Source organism: Pelobates fuscus, chromosome 5, assembly GCF_036172605.1.
Source record: "Pelobates fuscus isolate aPelFus1 chromosome 5, aPelFus1.pri, whole genome shotgun sequence".
Taxonomy (NCBI): domain Eukaryota; kingdom Metazoa; phylum Chordata; class Amphibia; order Anura; family Pelobatidae; genus Pelobates; species Pelobates fuscus.
Genome location: NC_086321.1, coordinates 354229987 through 354249958, shown reverse-complemented (window position 1 = coordinate 354249958; position 19972 = coordinate 354229987). Strand labels below are relative to the sequence as shown.

Below are 19972 nucleotides of genomic sequence, written 5' to 3'. Positions count from 1 at the left end.
AACTCCCAAACATGAGTTTTATTAGACAATGCGTTTTTTTTTTTTTTTTAAAGGAGCACAATTTAGTATATCTACTATACTAGGAAGAAGAACCTTTTCTGGGTGTTTAACAGGAAGGTGTAGCAGGGTTAGTTTCTAAAAGCGTAGATTTTTCTATTGAAATCTGTGCTTTTCTAAAATGAAAAAGAGAACGCACTAAACCCAGAACTTCGTTATCTATTGGTTTAATATTCATTACTGTGTGTGATGTCACTGTGTGGTTCTAAAGAATTGCGTGCTTCCTGGAGCTCTGGTGTGCTAAAAGGAATTTTTTTTTTTTTAATTAAATGGATTGGTACAGGTATGGTGGACACATTCGTTCTGAGGCTGTGCTCGTTTACCTGTTCATTTGGGTTACCCGATGTCCTGTATATGCCTACGACACCTGTCTGAGTGATGTTAGTTTGGGAGATTTTATTTCTATATTTTCGTTTAATAAAGTGGTTGAATCATTTTATATACTGGATAATCTCCTGTATATCCTGCGCTGACGTCATTGACACGGGAAGTAAGGGTTAAGTTGCACCACGGCAATGTACAACCTGGATACTATTGCGGTAACTACAAGAAGTGTGACTAATGGACATAGCCACATGAGAGCGAGGGGGAGAAGAAGGAGGGATCCGTTGGTTTTGGGGTTATGCTTTCAGATCCTATTTATTCAGTGTTGCATGTCTGTAACGTTTCTTGGTTAGTTTAATTTATTTTCTAAGCTACGTATCCTAACCAGTAAACGGCATTTGGGAGGAGAACATTTAAAATCCTGTTACTTTTCATACTTTCCTAGCTGCCATCTCTTTTAATGTTCGCCAACATTTTAGATTTGGATTCACGTATCACAAGTACACAAAAACAGATCAAGCAGTCGGGGTGCAAATACTTTTTCTCAATTATCCCTACTGTTTTTATATAGACTAGATGTGCTTGTCCTGATTTGTAGTACACACACAAATTAAAAAAAATAAAAATCTGATATAGTATTGTTAAAGGGATATTCCAGGTACCATAACCACTTCAACGCATTCAAATTTTTATGGTGTTTACAGTCCCCTGGCACTATTCCACTCTTCATTTTCAAACCGATCTTGATTGAAACTGAGTGAAGGTTCCTGAGTACATGTGGTTCCACCAAATGCAGGAGCTATGACTAATACCGTCAATATGAGTGTTTCGTAAAGATTTTGAATTCATGAAATACTCCGCAATAAGCTTTGGTTAAAGGGACACTCTGGACATTTTATCTCAATAAAGTTATGGTGCATAGAGGTCGCAGGCACTATTGTACCTGAAGGAGTTAAACTGATAACGAATGGTTTAACCCCAAAGTCTGCAGCAGGCGGGTGATTGCTCTGCCCATGCACTTCCTCTGTGTCCACTGCTTAAATCAGGAAGTCTGGGGATGGTTTCCAGGTCTGATAAGTCACATATTATTTTAGATCATGTGGTTGGTAAAAAAATAAAAAATAAATTCATTTCCGGGTGCTTCCCAGCACAGGATACAGAAATGCAAAAAATGAGACTGGGATTTCCTAAACCAAAGTAACCTGTATTACATGAATATAAATATCAATGTTTCAACCCATCAGGGTCTTTATAAATGTAACACAATAAGCCCTATGCTACTAGCCAGACTTTAAGTTAGTTGCTACTGCCAGCTTGGAGGGTCAGAAGCACATTCACTGATTGGTCGCTAGTGGAATCTTTAAGCTGTGTGTGTGTATATGTAACTATATTTCTCGATCTTTGGAATAATTAAGAGCATCACACAGTACAGAATATTAATGTACCTTTTTTTTTTTTTTTTTTATTTCACCCCTTCAGTTGGTCCCCTTCGAATAGAATTCTCCGTGTCTGTGAATCTAGAAGAGGTCCGAAAGATAAACACAAATGTTCGTGAAGGAGGCCGGTATACTCCAGAGGACTGTAAGGCCCAGCAGAAGGTAGCACTTATCATACCGTTCAGGAATCGCGATGAACACTTGAAATACTGGCTGTATTATCTTCACCCCATACTCCAGAGACAGCAGTTGGACTATGGCGTATATATTATCAATCAGGTAATTTGCTCAGTTGCTTCTTGAATTTGTAATTCTGCTGCCACACTCTAATTTAGTTTTGTAGTTTTTTTTAGTTTGGGGGGGGGGGGGGGGGTGGTGGTGTTTGCTAAACACAGAATTTTTGTGGATTGGATGTAGAATTTCAAAATTGGGGCCAAATAGCAGATTAGGGGTAAAAAAAATAAATACAGCTTTAGCTCTTAAAGGGGAACAAGAGCTTCTGCAAACTTCGCTGTTTAATGAAGTATTGCAAAACACTCGTAACCAACTTATTTTATGCAGTGTTCTGTTTGTGTTTGAAAATTGTTAGATTTATTAAATGACATTACAATCTAGTCCGTTCACAGCCTGAACTGTTCTCTATTTCCTATGCTAATTGCCCTGTGCATAGGACATTTCTTCTAACAATGATTGACAAGACAGAGGCACCCAGTTGTGTGCATGTCATTTTCATTCTTCACACCTACAGTCACATTCTAATTCAGAATAAAACATAAGTGTATGTAATCTTGGAAATTCTGGGAAGTGATCGGTCGTTTCTTGTTCAGTCAGGCACAATTCACTGTTTAGTGAATAATCCCTTGAGTTAAATAATAACCAATTGCTCTGATCTTTGACGGGTTAGTAACAATTAAGCCTGCATTGGTTTTCTCGTTTCTTCAGTCTTCCATGTGGCTTTTTAAAACCAACCTTTGAATGGTTGAGTCTGTGATCCAGTGCTGTATACAAGGAAGCCAGGTTAAAGGTATTTGCATAATGTACAATGTAGCACCTGTGCTCATATTTGAGCCAATGTTAGAATGTTAAATATAGTAAAAACTTACCTTCTATCCATCGCCGCCCAGACCGCCTGTGCTGGCTCCACCCCTGATTTCCCTCCTTGGCGGTCCTCATCAGAAGTGCATTGGACATGTAAAAGATTAATGTTGACTTTTTAATTCATTTATTTGTATCATTCTGTCTGAACAAAAAATTGGTCACAGAAAATGGCAGTTGTATCTGCGCACGTCCAACAAACTCCTCTCCCCTACATGTGCGCACTAATCTGTTCAGGGTGTGCACACTATTCCGAGCAGAACATACAAAATCCTCAATGCCAGAATACCAGGAATTAATCGGTCACACTAGATGACTCTTAGAAGAAACATGAGCAAAATGTGATGCATTTAAATTATATATTATTATTTGAATATTGCATATAGATCAGAACACGTGCATGCATCCCCTTTCACGTACCACTTCTCTTTGGTTTCCTCTTGGTAAAGAGCACAGACTTGTACAGGTATCGAACTGCCTTTTGTAGGTAAAATCCCACCCCTTGCCCCTTATAGTGCAGTACAGTGCTGCAATGTGTGTGAATACTGTAGCGCCTAAAGTTGTGCAGATTTCTTTTAATCTACACCCGAACAAATCCATTATTCTCTGATTTTGCCTATGGAGTCTGTTTCAATTAAATGAGCACAATAGGGTCAGGAACACAAACATGTATTCCTGACCCTATAGGGTTAAAACCACCATCTAGCCACCCTGGTCCCATCATGCCTCTATAAATATAGTAAATTATTACTTGTATTCAAGTCTGGAGCTGCTTGCTTTGTCCCGGTTTCCTTTTGACCTGCCCACTGCCTGCTAACATCATCAGAAGTGGTAGCCTGACCCAATCACAATGCTTCCCCATAGGATTGGCTGAGACTGACAAAGAGGAAGATCAGGGGCAGAGCCAGCACAATTCAAACACAGCCCTGGCCAATCAACATCTCATCATAGAGATGAATTGAATCAATGAATGAGGAAAGTTCAGTGTCTGCATGCAGAGGGTGGAGACACTGAATGTTTGGATGCATTTTAGGCAGCCATGACCCAGGAAGGATCTCTAACAGCCATCTGAGGAGTGGCCAGTGACGAGGCTGATCCTCTGCATAATGCTGGCACAGCAGTGTTCATTTTCTTGTCGATATTGAGCCTACGCTTCTGCAGATATCTCTTTATTTTTTTATTTTTTTTGGTTTTGTATTTATTTTCATTTAAATAACAGCATGCAGAATATGTCAGGGATTTTGCCCACCTTAAACATGATGTGGTGGTCTTTCTAATCACTTACCTTCACGGAGATATAGCTACCACTCGTTTGAAACTATAGGCTATTAAGCATATAGCTTTGTTCGAGTTCTAGTTTGTTTTATTACTATGCAGCTTGTAATACTCGTGTCTCTGTTATGCCATATAACCCTACATGTAGCGTTTAGACATGACCGTTTATCTCTGAATGTTGATTTTAAAACAAAAAGCGGCACATCTCTTGCCATAACCTGTTATATACCTACAATTTATCTTGTCGCATTAACTACCTATTGTTATGTCTTTGCAAGCTTGTACACCAATCTATGCACTACAAAAATCAAGAATTATAAAAAATTTAATTAAACAGATAAGGAAGTGTGTACAAGTTTTATAGGTCCCTGAAAAGACACCACAGAAAGACTAATTTTTTTCAAGTTTGCCGCTAATTTTTTTAATTTTGTTTTGGTTTTTTTTTTTTTTTTTTTTTTTTTTTTTTTTTTTTACACTGGAGTTTCGAAACCGGTTTGCTATTCTTGCCTTATTTATTTGCATAAACCACCCAAGCACAGAACAAGGTGACCCTTTCCCAAGCACTTTCTTTAATCATTTACAATACGTGCTAATGTTTTTATAGTGCAACATATTTTTATTGCAGAGTGATCCTTTATCTTGCTTTGCTGCTGTAGTTTCAAGCAATTCTTACTTTAATCCTTTGTTTACTAAGTGTCTCAATGTATGGATTGTGTTGATCTGCTTTGTAGATCATCTCCCACAGAGGAGATGATCTACAAACCTGATAGTGCCTGAAGTGCACAAACATAATCCAGTCCGGCTAGATTGCAACTGTAGGGCAAGGGAGCATATCCAAGTTGATATGAAACGAGAGCGTAAAAAAAAAAAAGAACATAGTAAATTAGTTGCTGATCGTAGCGCGAAGGGGGGGGGCGGGGGAGTTACACTTGGGTTGTATGGAACTAATAATTAGCTCCTATTGATGTGCCTGGGCGATATAATATCCCCGCCTGTGAATATGAACTTTGTATCTTGGTATGAGAGTGGTCCAGATATATAGAAAGAAAGCAAACCGTGACACTAATATAGTGTAGTATGTCGTATATCTTAGTGTAAAATGCAATAAATAGAGCTTTAAAGCGACACAGTCACCATTTGGGGAAGTGCGAACTTGCATAGTCCCCAGACACAGACATCTATGCTAGGGTGAGGTGGTAGTGCCACTTTAAAGACGTTCAGCAGCCAAGATTTTCAGAGGTTTTTGAGATGATCTTAAATGAGCTGATGGTAGTTTTCCTCCATACAGCGTGTTCATCATTGATATCATTGTATATCATTGATAGCCTTCCAGATCTGAGGATTTTACAAATATCCATTCATTTAGTTTGGCATCACTTGGGTTTGGAAACTTTTCCATCACGTGTAAAAACCCTTGTCCGTAGCCTTTGCAAAGTTTTTACAAGCCCCAGTTTGAATGAAGACAAGACAGGCGGTCTTAATTACAATTTCTAGTACCATGGAGGTAATTAATAAAACTGTGATACACACTGTGTCGAAACGTAACCCGTCGTTTTGATGGCTGAATAACCCTACATTGCACCTGATATTTCCGTGTGCTGGATTGTTATTTATCATTATTTATTACTTTGAAACTCTTGGAGCAGGGATTCTGACCACTGCACAGATTCTAAAATTTGAACCTTAACAATGCCCCTTCTGCATAGCTTTCTCTAGTAGCGTGGAGGTGTTGGTATAGGAAGATCTTCATAGCAGTCAAATGACCAATAACCTAAAACGTGACATGCTACCCCTTTACTTTTTTTTTTTGTCATTCATTCTTTTTTTAAGTGCTTGGCGATACAAACGTGCTTGTATTGCCACGACAGCAGGTACAAGCTAAGGAAATAATACAGAGTAAAAATATCATGGCATGCAAGAACCGCACAATTTTTTATATTGTGTTCAGGCTAGGTAGAAATGTCTAAGACTGTGACTCAAACTAGGGGAATATATATTAGAGACAAGTTAGACATAGCAATTTAAGTCGGGGAAGAAACATTTATAATAAAATATGCTTAGATCTGTAGCCTAGCTTGTCATGCTAAATTTCTCATTATGAGCGATTAGATGCCCTGTTAAGGGCCTGTGTCTACAGAGATATAGTCTGTTTGGAGTAAACTGCTGAATGTATATCAGAACCGCAATTGAGACCTGTAAGTTATGCTAGACATGTAGAATAAAAGTATATAGCTTGTGAATAGCTAGGCTTTCTTTAGGCAACGAGAGTGATACACCCCCCCACCCCTCCTGTCTCTGCACTAGTCAAATGGCATCATTACATGCGCTGTAACAGGAGAGAAACTTATGTGAGTATTCTGCTTAAATGAGTGAAGGTGAACAGCGGCAGGTACTGTGTCTGGATTAAAGTCCCAGTCCCCGTCAGCCGATGCCTTGCTGGGGTCGAGAGCGAACCTTCCATGCTGCTCGTTGCAGACACTTTAATGTCTCGAAATCAAGAGAATGTAAAGTCCCTGCACCGGGGAGGGAGTAAGCTCTGTGGGAAGCGTAAAGTCCTCCCTGCAGTTCCCTTTTCTTGGCGCTCCTCTTGGCCCGATTGGGGTCTGCCCGGACTCCGGGAAGGGCCTGCCAGGTGCTGTTGCTTGTTTGGGACTTGCGTCTGTACATTCCTCCGACCAACTCTGGCTGCGGGGGGTTTAGACATGTGAGGGTAGACCGGGATACCCCCCACCGGTCCAAAGGGTGGGGGGGGAGGGAAAACGAAAGTTCAAATTCTGATTATTGGCGTGTCGTGGCAGCAGCAGAGTGGCCTCACCATAGTTCCAGGTGCATACTGCTTGGGTTTTCTGCTTCATGTAGCAGGAGCTGCTAAAGCTTGCGTCCTCTCAGCTCTGTGGTCAGGCGCCCCCCTCCTCCTCTTTTTTTTTTTTTTATTTTTTTTTATTTTAAAAGGGCCAGGTCTAAAAAAAATATTAAATATGATGGCTTTTGTTAGAGGGGAACTTCCACATCCACGGATATTTAATATTCCGTTTTCCTGTCTATATTTAAGAAATATGAATTTGAGGTATAAAAGAAAAACAACCTAAATGTAGCAATACACTCATCTTTCTCTTGCAAGTGCGTTCATCCATCATAGCTCCTTGTCAATCATTGTTCTCTGTCTGGCATCTGCTTGGAGAAAGCCTACAGAGAAGATACAGTTTTTCTATTTTATTTTATATTTTTTCTCTTTATAGTGTGTTCCTTGGCTTTGCCCTGATCATTCTGGAATATGTCATTTTCTTGCTCTGTTTTCTTTTTAATTTATACTTAGATTTTCTCATGAAAAAAAAACATAGAACCACAAGTTAATTGATTTTTCAATGTTCAGCAGTGTAAATTCTGGAGACCTGACCGTTCCCCTTCCATGCCTTCATCAGCCCATGAATAGGTCTTCCTCAAGGTCATGTGTAAAGACACTTGCCACTGTAATGGCTTCATCTCGTTTGGATCAAGGTGTTTTTGATTTGAGGATCACCAGACAAAGACAGTCAATCCTCCTCACATTTCTATTAAGTCTCTGAGCAGAAAAGTAAGAACTGCTAACCATTGATGGATTGTTCATTATATTGCCTCCATGCCTGAGCTCCCCCCACCTCCATATTTATTTTATAACCGTTACTGTAAGCCATTTAGGATCCTGTTAAACTAAAAACGATCTTCACTATTCTTCTGGGATTCTCACTTCTGATCCCTATCCATAGACATGTATTTTAGGGTATGTACTCTGCTCCCCTCTATGAAATGCAAACGCCAATGCTTTTATTTTAATGCTATTGGTCTTATCATTCCTTGCAAACACCATAAAGCTTAAAGGAACACTATAGTCACTTAAATTACTTTAGCTAAATAAAGCAGTTTTAGTGTATAGATCATTCCCCTGCAATTTCCCTGCTCAATTCACTGTCATTTAGGAGTTAAATCACTTTGTTTCTGTTTATGCAGCCCTAGCCACACCTATGATTGACAGAGCCTGCATGAAAAAAAACAACTGGTTTCACTTTCAAACAGATGTAATTTACCTTAAATAATTGTATCTCAATCTCTAAATGGAACTTTAATCACATACAGGAGGCTCTTGCAGGGTCTAGCAAGCTATTAACATAGCAGGGGATAAGAAAATCTTAATTAAACAGAACTTGCAATAAAGAAAGCCTAAATAGGGCTCTCTTTACAGGAAGTATTTATGGAAGGCTGTGCAAGTCACATGCAGGGAGGTGTGACTAGGGTTCACAAACAAAGGGATTTAACTCCTAAATGGCAGAGGATTGAGCAGTGAGACTGCAGGGGCATGTTCTATACACCAAACCTGCTTCATTAAGCTAAAGTTGTTCAGGTGACTATAGTGTCCCTTTAAAGGAATACGGTGTCTAATGGAGCGATGTGTGGTGTGGTATTTAATTATGGTACAAGTGACTAATTTATTTATTTTATAATCTATTTTACCAGGATGGATACATTGAGATTTCTGTCGTTTTCACGTATGTCTTGTTGGGTCTTTCAATTGTTACAATAGAATACAATATTACAAAAATACAATATACAAACTATATATATATATATATATTTTTTTTTTTTTTTTTTTATAAATACATAACTGTAAGAAATATATTCAACCACGACAGGTGCATTCTGTGCTGAGGTATATTGTCATAGATCTCCTAAAAGATTTTAGATTGAATGAAGATTTGACTGTGTCCCTGAGGTTATTCCATAATTGCGATGCTCTGTAGGAAAAGGAGGATCGAGCAAGTTTATTTTTGTATTGCCGTATACTAAATATCATGCTAGTACTGGATCGGAGGTTATAGGAGGTGGGAACAGCTGGGGAGAGCATTCTACTCAGGTGTAGGGTAGGAGCTTCCCAGAAATGCTCTTATGCACAAGGCTGGAAAGACGAAGAGTGCGTTGGGATTCCAGCAACAGCCAGTTTAGCTCTTTTAACATGTTACAGTGGTGGGTAAAGTAATTACATTCTAGTAAAGCTGCAGAACGAATTGTATAACGCTTTAAGTTTATTAAGGTGGGTTTGCGGTGCGGGTGCATACACTACATCCCCATAATCAATGACCGGCATTAGCATTTGTCGCTGTTTCCTTACTGTAGGGCTTAAGCAGGATTTGTTTCTGTACAGGGCACCTAGTTTTGGGTAAAGTTTTGAAGAGATTTTTTTCAATGTGAAGGTCAAAGAATAGAATGCGGTCTAGCAACATACCTAGATATTTAAAAGGGCAGACTGCTCTTTGATACACAATTGTTGATTTTGTAGTTTACGTAATTTAGGTACAGTTCCAAAGATCATTGTAACGGTTTTGTCAGTGTTCAGGATTTTTTTTTTTTTCCACTATCCACTTTTATACCTATGTGCATTGGTTTTGGAGCACAGCCTCAAGCTGTGGTAGCTTGGGTTTACTAGCGTAGATTAGTGTCGTCTGCATACATGTGTACAGTCGAGGATTTGCAGACGTTAGGCAGATCATTTATAAATAATGTGAATAGCAGGGGGCCGAGTATGGAGCCTTGGGGAACACCACACGTGACTGGAAAAGGGAGGGAAGCGCTATCAGAAATGGCCACGTATTGCAATCGGTCTGAAACATACGATTGAAACCAGGTTAGTGGACGATCACCAATGCCCGAGTTTTTAAGTTTCTGCAAAAGAATGCCATGGTCTACTGCTGTCAAAGGCCTTGGCAAAATCAAGGAAAATAGCTCCAGTTAAGTCTCCTTGTGCCAATGCCAATTAGGATGTCATTGCAAACTTTTAAGAGGGCAGTCGAAGTTGAGTGATTTGGAATAAGCCTGATTGATCAGGGGTCATATCATTTTATTGTTGATAATATTCACATAGTTGCGTGTGGACGCATTTTTCCAAGATTTTTGACAATGCAAGGAGGAATGATATTGGGCGATAGTTAGATACCAAAGTATTGTCACAAATTTTATGGATAGGTACAACTTTTGCAGTCTTCCAAAGTTTGGGTATGTATCCTGACACCATGGATTAATTGATAAGCGTAGTGACTGGTTTAGCAATTGCTGGCGCTCTGAGCTTCACCAACATTGCTGGGATTTGATCTGGTCCACACTGGTTTTTCATTTTTAAATTATTAAGATGTTTATTAACGACCCTAACAGGCACAGGTCTAAAGCTGGATTTCTCTACATGAGGATTTTGAAGATTTGGCATTTTGACAGTGGAGGGTTGAGTGGATTGTGGGGCTTTGTATGCTATTTATTTTCCAGATGTTTCTTGGGTTTGATAGGTTGTTGTTAAAATTTTCACTGAAATATTGGGCCTTTGCCATTTTTGTTTGTTTTTTGTGCAATCATTTCCCCAATGTCTGTAAGTACAGTGGTCGTTCATGGAGCCAGTACGCTTTGAACTTTGACCACAGTGAATCTCTAAACTGGTACATGTGAATGAAGTCAGCTGTAACCCAGGGCAGGTGTGTCCCTTTTAGTCGCACTGTACGCAGAGGGGAATGCAAATTCCAAACAAGCAAGAGCTCTTTTACATGTAAATGCTGGATAAAACATGTTTATACCATTTTCCACCCTGTCTGTACAAGATAAAAGAATTTCCAGACTAGTAAATACTTGCTGCATTTTCGAACTTCTGTTTCCTTATTCTGGCATTTGACGAGAAATGCACCTACCTTGGTTAAAGATCTACCTGTTCAACACTTTTTAGTATTAAAAACTAAATTGATATGGTTATACTGGAGTTTAATTTTAATGCAACACAATAATGCTAAATTTATTTTTAAGATTAGCGTGTTCAGTTATTATTTTATTTTGTTTGTTTAGGTTACTAGGAGCCCTCTTTTGTTCTAAGGGGGTTGGGGGGGGGGGTGGGAGAAGTGGCCACTCCACCCTCGATGACTCTTGTCCAATTCAATGGTTCCTATCGAAAACCAGCCAGGCAAAAGGGTGGTCAACTATGCAAAAAAGACACATTATGTATTGGATTTGGTGCTTAGTGTCCCTGTAGGCACCAAAACCACTACAGTGAACTGTAGGGTAAGGGTGTTGGTTGTGCCTGGTGCTTATTTCATGCCCTCCCCCCAAATGTCAGTAGTCAAACTGGTGTTCTCATGGAAATGGGAACTTTGTAAAAAAAAAAAAAAAATGCTGTTAAGATGAGATTTTCAGCCGGTGAACCATTGCTTGCAGGTCACAGTGCTTCAGTCGATTTTTGATTTATTCATTTATTTTATTTTTTCAATTTAACGACCTTCTCTCACAAAAGCCCCAAAATGATATATGTTGAATAAATATTTTGCAAAATAGACTTTGTATTCACGTAACATTTTCTCAGTTTATGAAATGTAAGCACCCTTAGACCCTTAGTTTGTGCAAAACTAAATATTTTATCGTGCATGTAAACCTGACATAATGTTGGCACAGTGTTAATGAGCTTTTGAGTTTGTTTTTGTTGTTGTTGTTTTGAGTAATTGTCGAAGGGGTTTTGATTGGTGAATGACTTATGATGGAAACGCCTAATTGACCAGAAGAACACTAGTTAACTTCTAGTCGATCTGATTTGCTGACTGTATGCGCACTTGCAAATTTGCTGTTTTTGCAGAAGAAAAAAAAAATGCCTTCCTGTCTTGACTATTGTTGACTTGACTATTGCTGACGGTTTCTTTCCTGTTAATGTTTTTTTTTTCCTTCCCATCTCTTGAGTATAACTGTAGATAAACCATTACTGAAGACGAGCACATTACTTTTACTTTCCTGTCCTCTACATCCTGTCTTGCAAAAAGCAGAAGTGTCTACACCTTTCTGACTGCTAAGCCGGGTAATGTGAATAACCAAAAAAAAAAAAAATGCAAACTGACTGAGGGGGAGGAAGGGTGTGTGTGTGTGTGTGTGTGTGTGTGTGTGTGTGTGTTTTCTGTATTTTTTTTTTTTGGTCTGTGTGTGTGTGTGTGTTTTTAATTTGTTTCTGGTTTTAAACCCATCTTTACAAAAGTGTACGGAGTCAAGCTGTGAATTTCAGGTAAATAGTGAAGTTACATAAAGGGGTACTCTAAGCACCATAACCACGGCCGCTTAGTGCTGTTTATTATAATAAGAAAGTATTTAACCAGGAAAGGAACATTAAGATTACTCTGGTTTTTCAAGTACGTCCTGGGGATGTTACCGTAGCCCAACATCCAGGGGTTGTTACGATTACCCAATTTAATGGTACTCATTTTATATTGTGCCTAATGGATGACTGCAGTGGTTATGATGACGAGTCATGGTACACAATGAGCTGTAGTAGATGTGGTATTTAAAATGTTCTTCTAAGTTGGCCTAATTGGTGTAATGCTTGATCTGTGAATGCAAATTAAGTTTTGTGTCAGTCTTGCTGTGGAACGACTTTATTTTGTTTGCTAGTTATGTAAAAAAAGAAATTGAGGCCATTTCCCCACACAAAAGGTCGCCTGATAGCAACATGAATTCTTGTCTTACAGCAGTTCACAAACGTCTTGTAGTTTAGTATGACAAAGGAACACTCCAAGCGCCATAACCACTGCAACGTTCTATAGTGGATACGATGCCAAGAGTAACTTGCTCAAACTCATTGTAAACAGTCCGTTTTTGAACAGGTTGACTTCTTAACTAAGGTCTGCGGGGGGTGGGGGGGAAGGAGATAGTGTTCTGTAGTAGTGACTTCTCCATAGTTAATATGCTGTGCAGGGCTGGCTGAGAGACATGAGCTGACTCTCTTCCCAAGAGTTAAACCCTGCAGGCTTTGCTCAGGAAGCTGCTACCGCAGGCTAGGGAGTAATGAAGCATGATGGCGTCTCAGATTGTGATTATATGATATATATTAAACGCATTTCAAGTAGGGCTGGCACTAATTATTTTCATAATTCTTTTAGTTTGCCGATCACTTTCAATGAATCAGATAAAAAAAAATTAAATTATATTTAGCCTGCTCTTAAAATTAGATATATTTATAGAGTTTGAATCTTTTGCATATTACAATTTATAAAGGTTTTTTAAAAATGTCCAAAGCACTAAGAATTGCATATCTGTAATAGGACAAACCCCTACACAGTACAAATGATCAACAATAGCAAGCAATATATTGGTGTGTGTAGTTCTTTGTGTTGCAAGGATTTTTGCAAAGCATGTATCCATTGGTAGAGTAACCAAGCGCAAATCAATTCAAATAACCCCCAGCAGCCGAGTGTTAATAAGCTCGGCACTATATATAATGTAAAGCATAGTGTCCAATCACCTGGTTTAATAGTAACAATCTCGGTGAGGATTATTATTTAGGAGTTTTCAGGGTGATCTAATCACACATGAGCCACGAGTAGTTGTAAGCTTGGGGGAAAAAAACTAAACTTCTCCTACCTAACTTTTATACTGAAAGAGTGATGCGTTCACTGGCCTTCTCCGCTCGGCATCTCTCCGAAATCGTTCTTAAACAGATAATGTCCCGGCACCGTTATCTGTAGAACACAGCCTCTGATCAGAATTACTCTCTCCTCTGTAAACTCCTGCTAGACTAGATTTTAAAAATTAAAGCCACACGTTTGTCGCTCTTTTCTTAGGACTTTAATGAGTCTAGTGTATTTGTAATAAGACTTTTCACAACATTCGTAAAGCAGTGCGTATTCGTGCCCCGTGCCGTAAGCGCACCTGCTAATCGATAATGAGATACATTGTTCAGAACTTCCCCAGTTGATTATTGATTCGGTTTTTTTTTTTTTGAGGTGCTTGATGTTAAAAGTAGGTTCACTTTAAAATATGCTTCTAAGCATGGTGGTAATGTCCATTGAGTGTAATCTGTATGTCCTAGTTTTAGAGTACAAAAGTCGGCTTTAGTGTTTAACGTGCATGGGGGGGACAGCAAAAATGTTATGTCATTGTGTGCAGCCTAACTGGTGACACAGTGAAACTCCTAAATACTTTGTGCAGCTCTCTTAAAATGTCTTCATTTTGTGTAGTCTGTATGCAATATTTTTTTTTTTTATTTTTTTTTGGAGAGGAGTCAACTCTTCTGACTTTTTTGTCTCACTGGTTCTGCTTGACTTCTGCTTGACCAGAAAGTCACGTGTCTGCACCTGTGCATTGCAAATATTCAATGGCGTGTAAATCGTGTGTACGTTGGCAAGTAGTGTCAGTCCTCGATTACATTTTATGAGCGCTAATTGACGTGGGTGTTTTTAATATTTCATTTTACCATATTCTGAGAACCGTGTTGAAACAGCTGCTGAAAGCGGATACCTGGGTGACAGGTGAGGTGTCCGTTCGTGGGAACAAAAAGAAAGCATTGTATCCTGATGGTTAAAACGCGTGATGTGTTAAAGCTGAGAGATGAGCTGTTCTGTCAGTATCCACTAGAGAACCGAACAAAGGCTACAAGAGAAACACCTGGGGCTATAAACAAAAGACTTGAACAATATTGCAGCTTGTCCTCCGAAAGTAAGTTTAGCCGTAATTTGAAATCTATACACACTGCATGGATACTCGGTCATTTAGTATCAAAAATATTTTATTTTTTGTTATAAAGTACAAGAACGTTGGCCACTAAATTATCCTTTGGTTCTTGCACTAACCATAGCCCTATTCTTTACCTGGTAGTCAAAATGGCAGGTTATTTACCTGGTAGTCAAACTGCAGGTTCTTTTTACCTGGTAGTCAAAACGGCAGGTTCTTTTTACCTGGTAGTCAAAACGGCAGGTTCTTTTTACCTGGTAGTCAAAACGGCAGGTTCTTTAACCTGGTAGTCAAAACGGCAGATTTTTTAACCTGGTAGTCAAAACGGCAGGTTCTTTAACCTGGTAGTCAAAACGGCAGTTTTTTTTAACCTGGTAGTCAAAACGGCAGGTTTTTTTTAACCTGGTAGTCAAAACGGCAGGTTTTTTTTAACCTGGTAGTCAAAACGGCAGGTTTTTTTTAACCTGGTAGTCAAAACGGCAGGTTTTTTTTAACCTGGTAGTCAAAACGGCAGGTTTTTTTAACCTGGTAGTCAAAACGGCAGTTTTTTTTAACCTGGTAGTCAAAACGGCAGGTTTTTTTTAACCTGGTAGTCAAAACGGCAGGTTTTTTTAACCTGGTAGTCAAAACGGCAGGTTTTTTTAACCTGGTAGTCAAAACGGCAGTTTTTTTTAACCTGGTAGTCAAAACGGCAGGGTTTTTTTTAACCTGGTAGTTAACTGTACTTATTTTATATTTCTATCCTGTCAAGGTCCATTAAAGTGATTTACCTTATCACCTGGCAATCTTTACTTTCAAACTGAAAATAGACAGATAAGAGCTCTTTACATGCCATATGTTTAATAGCTTGTTAAAAAAAAAATTATTGCTAAAGTACTTTTTGCCTGAAGTTTTCATAGCTATTTATGTATTGATTTTACAACAAATCAGAGCTTTTATAACTCTGGCAGAAACTCCTTTCTGACTGTCAGACAGAGAATTACCAGATTTTACTAATTTCATGACGTAAAGTCATGATTTTATAAAGGACACGGAGGCGAATATTATGCTTATCTCTTTCTTTAATATACCTCAGCAGCAAAGAAAAAAGTTTTTAAACATTAAAAGAATCAATTAGGATAGGTATTCCAGGGGTTAACCTAGTATGCTATCCTTAGCCAATAGGAACAGTCCATGTATCCATGTCCACCCATGTGACCTCTCTTCTCCCTCTTTCTTTGATCATGCCGAAGCTTCAATTTCTCAACTTGCGTAGATACTGGGTCCATAACCTGTGCGTTGACCTTCATCTTCATAACCAACAATGAACTTTAACCAATTGAATTGAGATGAAACTCGATCAACCATATCATTTACTGTGATTCGTTAAGCTGAAAGGAGAGAAAAAAGAAATGGTAATGTGTGGTCTAGCAACTGTGTGTCGCAGTTATGAAGGTTAAATCTTATAGTATATGAACCTCTACAGACCATATGTTCTACTGTAAGCGATATTGTTTAAGAGTCATTCTAGTTCATTCATTACATTTCATACCAACCCACAATATTACTAGTCATACAATTACTGGGTGGGATTTCACATCTTTCTTGATATTCTAATCATGATTCGCGATACTTATGTTCGTTTCGCGATACTTACCGGGTGGGCTAATATTCGCCTCCGTGTCCTTTATAAAATCATGACTTTACGTCATGAAATTAGTAAAATCTGGTAATTTTATTAAAGGACACGGAGGCTCATATTATGCTAGTTCAAAGCTGAGCAATGACTGATGATGTTATGTGTTCTGTAGGGTGAAAATAGTATTCTTTAAACGTGGACTCCCTTGACCAGTCAGCCGTCCGCAACAGGTCTTCCAACCTGCATCCCAGATTAAATGCTTTAGTCGCCATAGCTCCTCTAGTGGAGTGTGCTCCAAACATGGATGTATCAATGTTAGCGGATGTCATCACCCATTTTACCCATCGGGCTATGGTAACCGAGGTTACTGGTTGATGTGGTGTGTTGATAGCTAGGAATAGTTCGTGCCGATTAGGGTTCCGAAATGGTTGCGTCCGTTTTTCATACTCTTTAAGACACGCTATTGGGCATAGGTTTGTATTGTGAGGGAATGCTGGGTAAGATACCGTAGTAATCTTTGTTTTTGTCCGTCTGGTAATATTAAAAGTAACCCCTGATGGGGTGAACGAACGTGCATCCACGTCCAATGCCCTCACATCGGATACTCTTTTACAAGATATCAAGCAGAAGAGCATGGCCAGTTTCGCTGATAGCTGTTTAAGTGTAAGGTCAGAATTCTGTGGCCATAATTCCAATAAATTTAGGACTAGGTTTACGTCCCACGTTGATGCATATCTGGGTTGTGGAGGTCTTGCGAACCTCACTCCGCGTAAGAGTCTACACACCAATAAGTGTTTCCCTATTGGTGTTCCTTCACAGCCTTGATGTCCAGCCGAAATTGCTGACCTATAGACATTAATAGTACGATAAGCTAGGCCTTGATCATATAAGTATGTCAGGAAACGTAGCAGGTAATTCACAGGAGCATATACGGGATCCACCTGTTGTTCCAAGCACCAACTACTCCAGGAGTTCCATGCTCGACTGTAGGATCTCCTGGTTCCTGGGGCCCAGGCTCCCGCCAATAATTCCAACGTTGTCTGTGGAACCTCCGGGACGACCCATGGTCCCCGGATAGGAGCCACGCTAACAGCCTGAGTTGCCCTTGCACCATCAGTGGGTGTGGGTTCCCTTCGGGGTCCGACAAAAGGTATGGGTATTCTGGGAGTAGTCTGGGAAGATCTATAGACATCTCCATGAGAGAAGGGAACCATGGCTGTGTTGTCCAGAATGGTGTTATCAGGACCAATGTCGTCTGAGAACGGTAGAGATGTACTAGGGTTCGTGCTATCAGAGCGAATGGAGGAAACGCATATAGTTTTCTGGTCGGCCATGGCTGGAGGAACGCATCCGTAGCTATTGCGTCTGGGTCTGGTCTCCAGCTGAAGAATTTCGGTAGTTGCGTGTTCAAACGAGACGCAAACAGATCCATGTGCAGTGGGCCCCACAGATCCTGTAATCGTAGAAATACTCCGCGATTCAGGCGCCAATCGCTGGCGTCCCGCAGATATCTGGAATTCCAGTCCGCTACAACATTCGTGAGGCCTGGGATGTACTCGGCTCGTACCGATATGTTGCGGTCCAGGCAATATTGCCAGAATTCCGTGGCTAAATCTGCTAGGATTTTGGACCTGGTGCCGCCAAGGCGGTTGATATATTGCACCGCTGATATGTTGTCCATCCTTAATACGATGGAGCAGTGTGTCTTGGCACCTAAAAGGCTCTTCAGAGCAAATGCTCCTGCCATAAGTTCTAGGCTGTTGATATGCCGCATCCTTTCCGATTGGGACCATCTTCCGCCTGTTGAGATACGACCACAACGCGCTCCCCAGCCCTGTGTGCTGGCATCGGACTCTATTATACAATCTGGAGCGTTGCCAAAGATTGCTCTGCCATTCCACGCTTCCATGTGCTGCAGCCACCATTTGAGTTCCTCTTTGGCTGTGTGATCGAGCTGTACGGAGTCTGAGTAAGATTGACCTGATTGTAGTTGGGCCGCTTTCAATCTTTGTAGGGCCCTGTAATGTAGAGGTCCCGGGAAGATTGCTTGAATGGACGCTGAAAGTAGTCCAATAATCCTGGCCAGTTGTCTCACCGTGAGCATTGGGCGAGTTAGTGTTCTGCGGATCTCTCTTTTGATGGTTTTGATCTTTGTCTGCGGTAATTTCAAGGTTCCTTGGACCGCTTCTATGTTGAATCCTAGGAATTCTATGGACTGTGAAGGGGTCAAGACTGACTTCTCCCAGTTGCATAGAAATCCCAGGTTGTTTAAGAGTGTAATTGTCCAATTTAGGTGTTGTTGGAGTAGGAGTGCGTCTTGAGCCATGATCAGTATATCGTCCAAATAGACTATCATGCGCACTCCTCTGCTGCGTAGCAGCGCCACTACCGGCTTCAACAGTTTCGTAAAACACCATGGAGCCGATGACAGGCCGAAAGGGAGGCAACGAAACCTCCACATTTGAGCCTTCCATTGGAACTGCAGGAAGTGGTGGCATTCTTCCGCTATGGGGATGGCGAGGTAGGCATCCTGTAGGTCTAATTTGACCATCCAGTCTCCCAGCCTGAGGAGGTCTCGCAGGCAATGGATCCCTTCCATTTTGAAATGGCGATACCGCACATATGCGTTGAGTGGGCGTAAGTTTATCACTGGTCTCATACCTCCTCCCTTTTTGGGGATAAGAAATAGGTTGCTCAAGAAACCTGGAGAGTGAGGTGCGACTTGATAGATCGCGCCTTTCTCCTTTAATAATTCTATTTCCTTTGACACGAGTTCTCTGTCTTGTGGGGTAAACACAATTGGCCGAGGGACCGAAGTTTGGACTGGGGTTTGAACAAATTCTATGTGGTACCCCCCCACTGTGTTGAGGACCCAGGCATCGGACGTTAGTCTGTGCCATGCCTCGATGAATTGGGATAGTCTGCCTCCCACATATGGTGTATAAGAATGGGAATTCTGAAAGGTACTCACCATAAGGCCGTCGGCCGTAAGTGGCGCCTCTGCGTCCTCTGGGTTGCCATGCCCTGCCCCTGACAGGGAAGAAGGGTGAGGGGTTTCTGGTTTCCACCTGTGGGAATCTTGGTGAAGAGGAGCCTCGGTAGCCCCGGTAGGAGCTCCTAGCTGAACGGCTGGACAGACGGCCCCGTTGTCTGCCAGCCCCCCCAAAAACCTTTGGGGCGAACACACGCTTTAAGTTTGTTTGTGCTTTGTCCAGGGCTGTGAATGTATTAACGTAATTGCCTAATTCTTTGACGAAATTGTCTCCAAAAAGGAGGCCTTTCGCTTGCGGTCCAGGTTCAGACAATGCCATGTTGACCAGCTTAGGGTCGATTTTCATAAGGACCGCTTTGCGCCTTTCTGTACAAAGTGCCGCATTGGAATTGCCAATCAGGCATATAGAGCGTTGTGCCCACTCTCTGATGGCCAAAAGGTCCACTGGTGTGTCCCCTGAAAGTGCCGCTTCGACCATGTCGAATATTTTTGCACTGGGGCCTAAGGAATCCAGCACCTTGTCCTGGCAGTGGCGCAGAGAATAATCCAGCCCTTTCTTGGCTTTCCAGCCCGATTTACCCAGAAACTGGGCAATTTTGGGGTCCAATTCCGGTGTGGCGCAAGCCATATCCGGGACCGTGGGGCGTGGGCATTCTGCCCTCAACTTATTTCTGGTACCTTTTGTCC

The 19972-nt window shown here is 40.7% G+C and overlaps 1 protein-coding gene across 1 annotated transcript in view; it reads left to right on the top strand.

The window, feature by feature from the left end:
• B4GALT1 (beta-1,4-galactosyltransferase 1) overlaps positions 1-19972 on the top strand; it is a 73588-nt gene that overhangs the window by 35022 nt on the left and 18594 nt on the right. Inside the window, exon 3 of the mRNA XM_063455966.1 lies at positions 1861-2096. Within this exon, the coding sequence (XP_063312036.1) occupies positions 1861-2096 (236 nt within the window). The remainder of the gene's footprint in view (positions 1-1860; positions 2097-19972) is intronic.